Raw genomic sequence first — 13,657 nt, 5'->3', positions numbered from 1 at the left:
GTACAGTATTATTTTTCCAGGCAAGATTTATAGGATTTTTCAGTACAACAATTCCTCGCTGATTTATCTTCTCTCCAAAAGGAACTCCAATGTCTTACCAAAATAATTATTCTTCACGTGCCAACACAAAAAAATGAAAGTAACTGTCCAATTGGGGGCAGCTGGGAGATTGAGATCACTAGTAAGCCTGATCCTACCTGACCTGCTGTGCTTTTCCGGCACCACACTCTGGACTCTAATTTCCAGCATCTGCAGTACTCACTTTCGCCTAAAATCCTTACTATGCCCATTCTGTTTCATCTTTGAATAATCTAAGACGAATCTACATTTTGTCTATTATTGCCTTAATTGTCAGTTGATGTACAGTCCAGTGAACGCAACTCAGATCTTCCCAATCTGTATGGCTTTATAACAGCTAGGCAGTCCGTCAATAGATTAATTCCATCAAACAAAATTGGATAGAAAGGATTTTTGATTTATACTTTTAAAAAAACTCAAATGGCTTTGTTCAGATATGCTTTTAGTGTTTTCTGATCAAAGGCTAAGTTGAAAGGTCAAGGCTTTAGTGCTGAGCATCATCATGCTAAAGAAGAACACCATGTTAATCGGAGGTGGTGGTTGATGACGCTAAGTTTGTTTTGGTTCAAACCAGTAAATTATAGAAAGGAAGAATTCAACAATTTCGAAATCTCAAAGAAGAATGAATTAGAGTAGAATGGGAGAGGGGTGTTGATTTTCATCAAAGGACAGGAATCAAATTCTGTGTTAAACTGTATCAATTTAAGCGGCGTGACCAAATGAAAAAATGTGTGCATTGAATGGCACGATCTAACAGACTCACCGAGCATTTTTTTTTGGCTCGTGAAGGTAAATAAATTAATAATCATTTTGCTATAAAGAGCTTTTTATTAAACCATAAACTGCATTTTGGAATTTAGCAGATTCCTACTTACTCCTAAAGTAGTAAGAAACGGGTTCTACTAATCTACTTAAGACAGTGTTGCAACAGTTTCGATATGCGTGACTGTTAGAAACTATGTTCACAATCAAACAAAAGGAACTTCTCCACAGGAGTAAATAGGTGGCACGCTGCCAAAGGCGGGAAAAAAATATTCCAAGTCGGTGCTCAGACAGCCATTTCCAGGTAAAACATGTTGATACAACAGGTAACAAGGATTTCCTGTCAATTAACTAGTTATCGACAGAAACCCATAAACTTTAAAATATATCGTGAATCTACCGGAAATATGTGAAGACAATAAACTTAATGTGAGTGCTTCCTTTGAAAGCATTTCGAAGATGAAAAAATGTGCAATAAATTGAAATTGACGCTGTTAAAATACCAAATTATTCCCTGGAGTGTATTTCATAAAAAAGTTGGCATAGTCCTGACCAATATGGTCGTATCACTCAAAGGTTCACGCGGTTACAAACTACATGGTGTGTCAACTTTATTTTGAGGAAAAAAATCGCCATGGATCTGTTAAAATCCACTATACTGTAACTCAAATTAAGACTGGGTAAGAACAAATACGCTGCACGCTTACGTTTTATTTCCATTGTGTTATAGCTTCGTGCTCTTGCCTAGTGAGACGAAATCGCTTGTTCCTAAATGGAAACGGTCCGCCAGTGAGAAAGGTGAGAGAATTGCACCTGACTACATGTGGCAAAAAAACGACCATGTCCGTTGCGCTGAAACGTGTTCCAAGCCGGAAACAAGTTAGCAGACCGCAACAATTTCTGACAATAAATTGTGACTAATTGTAAGACCCGGAAAAACACGAACAGTAATAGCCAGTGTAAATTTATTTCAAAAGCGACGCTTCAGGTGACTTAGGACGCCTGGTTCGGACTGGATTTAAATTCCGGAACTAGATGTATTTTTAAGCATTTTGCGTCACCATTTCGAATGAAAATTATTTGTAAATGTCAATGATTTACTTTGTAAAAGTGGTTTGGTGTTCTTGACAAAAGTTAATTGCAAAAGATTATTTTGAGATACAAATGCCAGATAATAGACATGATATTTACAGATTGTTTTGGTTAGATAGGTCATTATTTGGCTATTCAATTGCAAACATCCAAAAACCATTGACTCAGTTTGCCATAACGGTATAAATACATCACGACATAAATCTTAGTGGAAAGAAAAAAATTCATTCTAATGTCAATTCAAATTATAAAACACGAAGCTCCAAAATAGTCTTCTCGACAGTGACAATTGTGACCTTTTAGAAGGCACCAATCACGTTAATTAGCAAACTGGGACATTCTGAGGGATTGGCAATGCGAATGAAAGGTGAGATTGTACGTTAGAGCCAATTATAATGAAGGGCGTTAATAACTGACGGATGAAGCGCCAGTGAAAAGCAGCTTCTTGTCAAGATGGGCGACAGGTCGAAGCATTATTAGGGTTGTAGGCGGGGCTGCTATATCCAACGCCAATCGATGGACAGGCTGAGCGACATTTTCCAACAGCAAGTGCGCCTGATGCTGAGTGACATCTTGGGGGTTGTCATTGATAAGCAGCCAGAGATTATAGAATTACAGTCCAATAGGAATTACCTGATTCGATTGATTGACAGTCGGTGGAGGCGGGCTAACTGGAAGAGAACACAGGGAAATAAAAATTAGCATAAAGCCAATCGGTGCGTTTTGTATAATCAGCAGGGCGACCAATCAGCACGCGATATATTTGTATCGCTCCAATCGGAAAATGATGGACGGCACAACTGACCAATTCAAGCTGGGGAAGGCGGGACCACATATCCGGGGAGCGGAGGTATTAAGAGGCTGAGCGCGGCGAACGGCGTCTCATTCCTTCTCACAGCGTGTGAGATTCAAAGGGAGCTATACAGCGAGAATTATCTATAGTCCTAAGTGATAAATTAGCCTTTACCTACCTTTGCTCTATTTTTAAAAACCTATAACTCTTTGTATATACTCTAAATTTACTCAGAATGGCTGATACCGTAGTGGACGCCCCCAAAGAGGTAAATCCCAAGGTGAGAAATTTATTTTAACCAGAAAGTGTAACTTAAAAATAAATTTCGTTTTTTATGTTTAACCTTCCTCGTGTTTCCTTTGTTATCTCTAATTTCTCTTTGTGTGAAGCGTGCGCACAACTCATGGTATCTAATTGTGAAATAATCTGGTACCCAGAATGGAGTATAGTTTTAACGATGTTTTTTTTGGGGGGGGTGGAGGTTGGTAAAGGGGAGATGTGGAATTTATATCGCTTCCCCCCCTTCACCCATCTGTTCAGGTTTTTAAGTTTTATTTATTCTTTTTAAGAGTTGTAAACTTATTTTTGGAAGATTGTGACTGTGAAGCGTGGCCCCGGGATCGGAGCTGTTGAGATTTGGATGTTGTCGGAGTCACTCTAATGTTCGATGGGATTTTATTCGGTTATTACTCGTTCTCCGGAGTTTTGGGTGCAAAGCTCCAGGATTTGTTTTGGACTCGGGGCTCTAATGCTCTGGTCGCTCAGTCGGCGATGCGCGGTTGTAAAACCCGCTGTGTGGCTATTACGGCGATCACGGTGTTGCTGGTTTCATGATGTTCCCGCTCACAGCATCACTCGGCTCGACCGCCCGGGACTCTCTCCCGAACGGGACCCCATTTCAGCGTCCGTTCCCCCCCCCCCCCCCCCCGGGGCGATGCCTTGGACCACTGTAGGATCCCATTCACCCTCCGGTGCCCGTGGTTTATTCCGGGATCCTATTCCCCTGTTTAATCCCCAGTCCGGTACCCCACATCCTCCGATCCCGTGTGTGTGGGGGCAAAAACCCGATTCCCCCACATCTGGTCCCGGGGACGGTCTCCGATTACTTGGTGACCTTATTCATCCGATCCTGAGGGGACTCTTCTGCTCCCTCCGGAGTATCGGATCACTCGAGTCCCGGGGGGGGGGGGGGGGGTGTCAGAATATGCCGATCTGCCCGTCATCTTCGGCACGGAGTGTCCCTCGGAGACTCGTATTGCCCCCCCCCCCCGCTCCCGGACTACGAGATCTGGTGACTTTCTTCCATTCCACCCTCACCGACTCAGTCGCCGAACTGCTCTCCACAAAATGGGGGAGGGGGGGGGGAAAGAGAGAAAGAGAAGCGGAAGGACCCCGGCGCGATCTGATCCGATCCGTCTCCGAGCCCCCCCCCCCAGGTGCTCGCCTCAAGAGTCGCTGGATGAAGCGCTCGGTGACCGGGCTGACTGTCGGTTGGTGTTGTGGGAGACTAGCGAGATACACACCGGGCGTTGCTGCTCTCCTCAGTCTTGTTTTGCCGTCAGTTTTTTTTAAATGAAACCAAACAACCGCCGCCGGCTCCGGGGTCGCGCTCGCGCGCTCCCGCTTCCCGCTCTTTACATCGGTCGGACTTTTCCGCCAGCGAGAAAACGGCGGGAGAGGTGCGCGTGCATGGGTGGGGGGGGAAGGGATGAGCTGGACGGGGGTGGTGGGCGCGCGGCAGGCAGGAGGCGGGGCTTAGCTGTGTCCTCTCCCCGCGGGGTGGGTGGGGGGAGGGGTGTGCGCACGCGCACGTCCCTCTGGGGCTCGAGGGGGTAACGTTAAGTGCGCGCGGGAGGGGCAAGTGCGACCCGTGCAGCTGCACCAGTGCAACCGCTGTCTGGTGCTCAGTGCAGCAGCAAGGCTCTAATGTCGCTGAGCCCCGAGTGCAGCAGCAGATCCCGGTTTAATAAAAGGGGGCACCTCTTTAAAACGTCGATTTGAGCCAACAGCGTCTTTATTTTTCTGCAAAAATATTTTTTTAAAAAATCATCCAGCGTGAAATCATGAGTTTAAATAAAAACATTCGGCATATGTTTATGGGTTTTGTGTACTGCGGTGAGGGGTTAGCGGCGGTTACCTCGCGCCTCCTGTGGCCCCCGGGGCTGGGCTCTTGGGTCCCGGCGTCCGACGGACGACATCCCGCTGACGGAGCGCGGACTCCGTGTGATCGCTCGTTTCTGCCACGAATAGGAAACCTAATAATAATTATTAGCTTAGTGTTGGCTGGTCACTTGAAACCCTCGCAATCGGGGCGATATACCAGAAGCACCTTTTTGTGACCTGCGGTTTTTATTGGGGCTTTTTGCAGGACCTGAAAGAGAAAGCTCTGGAGGAGACTGAGAAGAAAGAGAACGGCAGCGGAGACGCGCCTGCAAATGGAACAGTACGTATTAGCGACTGTGGCGCTGGGCACACAGTTTCATTTAGCTGGTAATTTTGTTTGTCGGACGGCTAATCAAAATCTTTCAAACGTGCACCAGTTCAGTCAGGCAATCCAACTACTCAAGTGTTCATCAATTCGAATTTTCTTGTTCCTAAACCGCAGCGCCCCCCCCCCCCCCCCCCCTCGGGCACTTTTACTGTTTGAATGTTATGCCTCCTACATCTCCGGTTTTCGCAAGTTTCGACATCCACACAAATCGGGGGGTTTTTGTGACTTTTTGTTCTAATTTAGTTGCTGCTTGTACTAAGTACAGTCAACTGAGAAGATTCAGTGTAATGAATGTATTACTGACGCTTACGCCCACGTGTTGTAAATGGTCTTTGTCCTGATGCAGTCATGCAAACATGAAATATGTTGTACAGTATCCTTAACCATAAACACTGAAGTGTGACTAAACCTGAAGCTGTATGAAGCCTGAATGAATATACTATTTGGGGTTGTGGGAGAGGGAGGGTGCAGTGGAGGGGAGTTGGATTGGTGTAAGCAGGGGATTCAATTATCTTTTCATGAGAGTTTTGGTTCTTCAAGGATTGAAATTTCCAGTTGTGATACCTGTGGACTGGCTGACCAAGAGCATTCAGCTGAAATACACAAGCTTTGTTTTTTTTTCTTCCCATAATGATTTGCTTGCATTTTCAGGAGGAAGAGAATGGAAATGAGCACACAGATGAGAATGCAGAGGAAGTAGATGAGGAAGAGGAGGAAGAGGAAGATGGTAAGTAGGAGGAACATTTAAAAGACTTGTAATACTGCAGTGAGACATGAGAATATTTCAGTGTAAATGTTTTGCAATTACTGTTGCAAAGATGTAAATGTTTTTAAATGAGACTTCAAGTGAGCTATCTTGACTCCCAAGTCAGGTGAATTTACTCTTGCAGTTAACATGGGAAATATTTTGGATAGTGATTAATTTCTGCTTGAAATCCCATCCTATCATGCACTGGAAGATCACATTGTGATTTGAGTTTTTGTATAGAAGATTTTGGTAAATAGCCAGTTTTATCTTCAGCTGAGGGTGAAGGTGAAGAAGAGGATGGTGAAGAGGAAGAGGGTGCTGAGGAGGAGGAAGATACAGATGGACATGCAGTGAAGCGTCCAGCTGAGGAGCAGGTATGTGTTGATCATTTACTTTAAAAGTAAAGCAGTGTAGTCATTTGCATGCTCCAACAGTTGTACACTGAATTGTGGGAAGTTTGGTCTCTGTAGGCAGTGTTATCAGATGGAAAAAAAATCTTCCTCCTGCAGACTTAATGCCTTGTCTACTGGCATTTGAGACATGTCATTGGTTCTGCAAAGTATGGTAACAGGTTCAAGGTCCAAGTTTTTGAATTTTAAAAATCAAGTTGGAGGGAATGAAGTGAATTTGCAGGTTTTTAAAGTCTTGGAAGTTGAGGCACATTCACCAGAGAAATACATGCTGCAGTATCATTGTTCCAGAGGAGTCTTTTGTCACAACCCTCAATAGTTTGACTGAACTACTTTTTCTCTTACAGGGTGAAGTTGAAAAGAAGAGGCAAAAGTCAGAAAATGGAGAGTCGACAGAACCCAAGGCAGAAGCTTAAACATTCCTTTGTTTGAATTTTTATATCTTGATGGTGTGGTCAGGTTCACTTTGTAAAGGTTGTGCTTTTTAAAAAATGTACATTTGCAGTGTGTGGATTTTATACTGTACTGTACAACTGGTTCCTGTAACACCTGTCCAAGACATTGCTCTCGGGAATATTTGTTTTTTATGAAGTTATTTATTAATGGTCTTTGTACAACCACATTTGTAATGGGTTTGAATGCTGTAATAAATGTTTTTCAGGTCTGTTTTGAAATGGGTTTACAACTTGGATTTGTACATTTTAGAAGCACATGCTTTACATTTGACTGACCATGTTCTTATTTCAAGAAAATAAATAACTGCCCTTTTTTTCTTTTTGTAAATTGTGTTTAGGGTAGAGCTTCTTATGCAATGAAGACCAAAGATATAGGTCTTGTTAACAGGGCAGGGGGGTGGGGGCAAATAAACCTGGTCTTCTATTCTGTACAAAAATACAAAAATGTAACAAAAAAATTTAGCTTTCTTCAAGCTCCACAATTTGTCGCTGTTTGATATTGTTTGTGGTGCAAAAACAAAACTTCCAGCAAAAAATTGACAGGTTCAATTTGTAAATTTCTTTTTGAACTCATTGTAACCTATGCTTAAAACCCTGTATGTGGTTTTAAAAAGTAATTTGATTAAGTAGCATCATTCTTTCCATATTGAACAAGGTTAAATTTGTATACCTCATTAGTTCATGCTTGACCACTACTTTGTATATTCTGGTTAAGTACTATAAATAAATCTTTTGGGTTTTTTAAAAACATGGCTGATTATTTTGTATTTTTTAAATTCTCTATGCCACTGCTTTGTGCTATTTGGTCCCCACTCAATAATTAATTGTGCAAGTGCTTACTTTGCTAAGTTTTGTCTACAGACTTGAGTCTATGGTGTAAACTTAATCACTGCTTTTATGACTTGCCCGGTCTTCAATTTTGTTTAATTTGTCTTGTGCAATAGTCACTGCATTCAATAGATCTTTGCCTGGGGGCCATAAGTACAAGTCAAAACAATCCAGTAGAGTTTGAGATAAGTACACTGAAATCAATGAATTGATGGTTTGGTTTTGGGTGGAGCACAAACATGAGCAAGATCTGTTGGGCTGAATGGCCTATGCTATAAATACACAAGTCACTGCATGGTTTTTTAAAAAAGTGTTAATGATGAATGCTAATTCTATTTGGAGAGCTTCTGGCATGCTCTGAACATCTTGCCTAAACTCTGGATCAATGTGGTGAAATTTGCTTTACCAAAAGTCTTTGCTTATCTGCCACTTTAGTATCATGTGTTTCATTCTGTTCTCTGGGCTGTTGCTGCTGAGGCCAGTGCTTGCAGCTAAAGTAAACTATACATGCCATTGGGCAAAATTGAAAGCAACACATACAAATTTAGCAACTTGAATTGCTAAGTTGATCAGCTACTAGACTGGAGGATTCACAGCATTTTGTAACATCACAATTGACTTGTCATATATCAGCAGCAAAACCTAATCACTGTCTTGAGTCTGCAGTTTTTAAGTTTGTGGACTCCAGTGTTATGCAATTGATTGTATCAAATAAATTTAAGCTTTATTCCATTAGGTATACAACTTGAGCTATAGACACTTTCTGTTGGTAGGTAATGAAAGTGAGATCAGGGTCTAGAAATTGAGGTGTAAGGAAATGTAAGGGCTCATGCACAACTGCTTCAGGTAACCCCTTCAAATCTGACTTTGAGATGTAGAAGTGGAGTACAAGAGTGGTGGGTGTGTGGGGCTTGATATGTGGAAAGTTAGTGAGGGCTGGCATAGCATCTCTAACAATTTCAATGATGATGACATCAACAGAACCATTGTGCTGCATCAAAATTGTTACTTGGCTGATATGATTTATTTGGTATGTGGGATCTATAGAGAAATCTCTGGGAAGTTAACCCAGAATTAAAATGAAGGAAAATGTGACTGGGAGATAAAATTCCACAATGTGGTCATTTGAGCAAATATTCTCATCAATCCTGCAAGAACATGTACCACACTTAAAGCAGAATTTGGTCATTTTTCAAGGAAAATGAATACAATTTAGTTAACTGGGGTCTGGTAAAATGCACAAGGGTCAAATGGTTTAATACATTGCATGATTCTAGTTAAGTGTAAATAGAACAATTTAATATTGCATCATGTAGAACATATAATTGCATATGCCAGATTAGTAAACAGGCTTTTAAAAATGATCAGATTAATTAACCCTTTAATTATTGTAACTGGCCTTTTGTTATTTCCCTAGTCTGGCTGATCAAATTTCCCATGTCTTTTTGATGAAGATGACCCCGAAGACTAAGGCCAAAAACAAATTGCTGGGAAAGTGCAGCCAGTCTGGTAGCCTCTGTGGAGAGGAATCTGAGTTAATGTTTTGTCTCGTGATTTTATCCGAACTGATGGTACCTTGGAAAATGTTGGGGTTTTTACGTAGAAGAAAGAACTTGTCTACCCAATTGTTCATTTCATTTTTGGCTCTATCCCCATCAATCATTTACTCCTTGTTCCATCTCTTCTCTCCTCTCACTCGCCACCCCCCCCCCCCCTCCTTCTGCACATAAACCAATATTTTTGTAGCAACCATCAGTTCTGAGAAAGGGTCACCCGACCTGCAGCACTAACTCTGATTTCCCTCCACGGATGCTGCCAGACCTGAGTTTTTACAGCAATTTGCTTTTGTTTGCTTTACAGTATCTGCCGTTCTTAGGTTTTCCCAAGATTGGTGCCTAGTCCTCTGCTCACTTAATTCAACATTCTATTTACATAATTCCTTGCTGAATTGTGGCAGCTCTACTGTTCCTATTTTCTGCATTAGCTGATTTATATTTGGATTTAATTTCTCACTATTTTATTAAAGTCTACTTTCTCAGACTTCATTGCAACCCCAGTTCCTAGTTTATTGTTAACTGTAAGCTGAAGCAATTCTTCAGTTTTATGTCCAAATGGCTAATGTTAAAACAGATCAGAAGCACAAAGTGTAACTCATGCTCCTGAGGACAGGATTCTGTACAGAATATTTGTTTCACATCACTAAACAATATAAAATAGCTTTGTTTCCTTTAAAACCAACATTAAGATTTTTGGATTGAATTCCTACTGGTTTTGGTAACAGGCTCAATGAAGAATTTATTGATGGGTCAAAGCAGAGAAGGGATCAATCTTAGCTGTATCGATGCTGATGCATTTGTTCCGGTGTCAGAAGGTTATGGACTGAAATCTCCAGTCCATAGCAAGTAATCTGCATATTAAGAAGTGATGTTTGTTGATGTCAAACTGAGGCCCCTATCTTTCCTGTCAGGTAGACACATTATCCTGTAGAAAGAAGAGCAAGGGTTTCACCTAGTGTCTTGACCAAAGTTAATCCTTCACGACTAGGTCAAAAATACTCAATTGGCTGCAAAGTATTTTGAGATATGAAATGCGCTAGAGTAAGTAGAAAGCACATGTATGGTTTCCACTGCTTGACCAGCCCTGATACACCATCAGGAGTACAGAATACCATGTACAGAACACATGTATATGTTTGAAATACAAGTTGGAGGAACATGGGTGTGTGGTTATTGATGGGTGGAGCTGTGTATGGAATATGAATGTCTTGAACAGTTTTATGGAGTTTCTTTTGCTATTTTGCTGTTATCCTCATTTGGTCTGAGTCAATGAGTGACTGCAGTTCCATACCAAAGTGATTTTCTCTCGACAACAGTTTGAATTGGCCTAACAAGCCAATTATATTTGTATCAAACAATGGAAGGATAGTAAATGCCAGCAACGCCTACATCCTGGGAATGAATTTTAAAGTATCTGGTGGGGCAATAAATAGACTGGTGCTTTGTTTTCTTTAATTAGACTTTATTATCCTGAAAAAATATTTTTAAGATATCCAAATTTGGTTAAAAGTTCTGTTCACTTATAAAATCTGACCTTGAATATATTGAACAGATCCCATTGCTTCAGCAGGTTTCCTGCTGAATTACATTAATGTTTATATTGAATAACTTTAGAAATCAGCAACAGATTGAACATTTTTGTGTATGTTCATGTTGGGAAAGGAGTAAGAACCCCTTATGTAAGGTTAGCACAACTCACTGCAACCCTTCAGCATGGAGGAGACCAGTGAGAGTCAGGACATCCAGGAGAGGATGGGGAGCTGAACCCCAGGGAAAGTAAGGAGGGGAGAGAATTACAGTGATTGAGTCACCCGACCCTGCCAGCAGAAGCAGCCTGAGCACTATTATCCTGCTCTCCAGGTGGCTCTCGTGTTTGGCAAAATGAAAGTGTGTTTTTCTATTATGTGCTAAATTTACAACTGTGTCAAATTATCTCAGGCTATGGTGATCACACAGGAGATTGCCAATTAGCGACACTGATTCTTCATTAAGAAAGGTTCTTCCATCTTAACAACCTGTGTTAGTAAATCAACTTTATATTTTATTATTTGGAGGTGCCAGTGTTGGACTGGGGTGTACAAAGTTAATCACATAACACCAGGTTATAGTCCAGCAGGTTTATTTGTAAGTATTAGCTTTTGGAGCACTGCTTCTTCATCAGGTACCTGATGAAGGAGCCGCACTCCAAAAGCTAGTGCTTCCAAATAAATCTGTTGGACTGTAACCTGGCATTGTCTGATTGCTTCTCGAAGTTTTATAATTTGATATATGACAATGAGCCACGTAACAAAAATTAGGTTAGACCACTAAAAGCTTGGTAAACAAAGTAGATTTTGGCATCAGTGTATGGTTTGTCCTCTCTATCTGCTTTTCTTTTCTTTTTTCTCCTTTTCTCTTATAGTCTTAGTTTTGTTTTTACTTTTTTTTATTAACTAACCATCTGGAGAGAGGTGGTGATGGCAGCAGTATTGGGCTTGTTGAATTTGGCAGTCGGCTAGATGTCCAGTGCAAGGTAGCAGCTGAGGGCCTGACCCGGGACTCTTGGTGACTTCCCAACACCCGGCCTGTGGACCGAAGGTGAGGCCAAGGCCTGGCACGGATGACGCTTGAATTGGGACTTTGGTGGTCTGAGAGTCCAGGAGTGAGCCCAACACTGCGAATGAGGTTCTCAAAATTGACAGCAGGGTAGATCAAGCCAGTGTGAGGAAAGCATGCCAATGTGGAGGAGTTTGAGCCAATGTAGGAAGTACAGTCCCAGCATTGCTAAACACTTAAGAACCACTGCAGTATTTGAACTTTCAGCTTTATTTTTGGACTTAATACTAAAAAAGACTATACTGTTTAACTTAACCTTGTTTCTTTTTTTTAAACGCTATACTAAGGGTGACTGTAATGTTGAGCCTATTTATTTCTACCTTGTTCTTAAGTTTTTGTACCTAGGTCATACAGTCATAAAGATGAAAAGCACAGAACAGATCCTTTGGTCCATGCCGACCAAATATCCTAACCTGATCTAGTCCCATTTGCCAGCAATTGGCCCATATCCCTTGAAATCCTTCCTATTCATATACCCATCCAGACGCCTTTTAAATTTTGTAATTATATCACCGTCCACCACTTCTTCTGACAGCTCATTCCCTATACACACTACCCTCTGCGTGAAAAAAGTTGCCCCTTAGGTCCCTTTTAAACTTTTCTCCTCTTACCCTAAATCTCTAGTACTGGACTCCCCCAACTCAGGGAAAAGACCTTGTCTATTTACCCCATCCATGTGCCTCATGATTTTATAAACCTCTACAAGGTCATCCCTCAGCCTCCAACACTCCCAGTCCCAGCCTATTCAGCCTCTCCCTGTAGCTCAAATCCTCCAACCCTGGCAACATCCTTGTAAGTCTTTTCTGCACCCTTTCAACTTTACAGCATCCTGCCACTAGGAAGGAGACCAGAATTGCACACAATATTCCAAAAGTAGCCTTACTAATGTCCTGTACAGCCACAGCATGACATCCAATCTCCTATACTCAATACTCCATCCAATAAAGGAAAGCATATCAAATGCCTTCTTCGCTATCCTCCACTTTCAAGAAACTATGAACCTGCACATCAAGGTTTCCTTGTTCAGCAACACTCCCTGGACCATTAAGTGTATAAGTCCTGCTCTGATTTGCCTTTCTAAAATGCAGCACCTCACATTTATCTAAATTAAACTCCATCTGCCACTCCTCAGCCCATTGGCCTATCTGATCAACTCTGAGGTTGTACTCTGAGGTAGCCTTCATTATCCATTAGCCTTCCAATTTTTGGTGTCATCTGCAAACTTACTAACCATACCACCTATGTTCACATCTAAATCATTTACATAAATGACAAAAAGTAATGGACCAAGCTCCAAGCCTTGTGGCACTGTACTGGTCACATGCCTCCAGTTTGAAAAACAATCTTTCACCACCACCCTCTGTCTTCTATCTCCAAGTCAGTTTTGTATCCAAATGGCTAGTTCTCCCTGTATTCCGTGCGATCTAACCTTGCTAACCAGTCTCCCATGGGGAACCTTGTCGAATGCCTTACTGAAGTCCACATATATCACATCCAGCGCTTTGCCTTCATCAATCCTTTTTGTTACTTGTTCAAAAAACTCAATCGTTAGTGAGACATGTTTCTCATGTACAAAGCCATGTTGACTGTCCCTAATCAATCTTTGCCTTTCAAATGCATGTAAATTCTGTCCCTCAGGATTCCCTTCAATAACCTGCCACCACTGATGTCAGGCTCACTGGTTCTATAGTTCCCTGGCTTTTCCTTACCATCTTTCTTAAATAGTGGCATCACATTAGCCAACCTCCAGTCTTCTGGCACCTCACCTATGACTACCGATGATGCAAATATCTCAGCAAGGGACCCAGCAATCACTTCCTTAAATTCCCACAAAGTTCTAGGTTACAGT

The 13,657-nt window shown here is 41.7% G+C and overlaps 1 protein-coding gene and 1 long non-coding RNA gene across 5 annotated transcripts in view; one reads left to right on the top strand and one right to left on the bottom strand.

Moving 5' to 3' along the window:
• The window catches only part of LOC132833733 (uncharacterized), a 42,207-nt gene extending 37,815 nt beyond the window's left edge, over positions 1-4,392 (bottom strand). For 2 of the 3 annotated variants that reach the window (XR_009647101.1, XR_009647102.1), the window contains exons 1-2: positions 4,249-4,392; positions 2,566-2,603 (exon numbers count right to left, since the gene is read on the bottom strand). This is a non-coding gene — a long non-coding RNA (uncharacterized LOC132833733). Of the gene's footprint in view, positions 1-1,547; positions 1,628-2,565; positions 2,604-4,248 lie in introns of those variants that run through there. The other variant, XR_009647103.1, reaches the window with a different exon arrangement.
• On the top strand, positions 2,846-7,579 carry si:ch211-222l21.1 (parathymosin). Of its 2 annotated transcripts, none has more exons than XM_060852251.1 (5): positions 2,846-2,993; positions 5,094-5,168; positions 5,868-5,943; positions 6,238-6,338; positions 6,722-7,579. In XM_060852251.1, exons 1-5 carry the CDS (start codon positions 2,961-2,963, stop codon positions 6,788-6,790), a joined length of 354 nt encoding a protein of 117 aa, XP_060708234.1. In that variant the 5' UTR covers positions 2,846-2,960; the 3' UTR covers positions 6,791-7,579. The 2 variants fall into 2 exon arrangements, with proteins under 2 accessions (XP_060708234.1, XP_060708232.1); XM_060852249.1 differs by having other exon boundaries at positions 2,849-3,005.
• The last annotated feature ends 6,078 nt before the right edge of the window (positions 7,580-13,657 follow it).

The sequence above is a fragment of the Hemiscyllium ocellatum genome, chromosome 37 (genome assembly GCF_020745735.1).
Source record: "Hemiscyllium ocellatum isolate sHemOce1 chromosome 37, sHemOce1.pat.X.cur, whole genome shotgun sequence".
Lineage (NCBI taxonomy): Eukaryota > Metazoa > Chordata > Chondrichthyes > Orectolobiformes > Hemiscylliidae > Hemiscyllium > Hemiscyllium ocellatum.
This window is presented reverse-complemented; position numbering and strand designations above follow the sequence as displayed.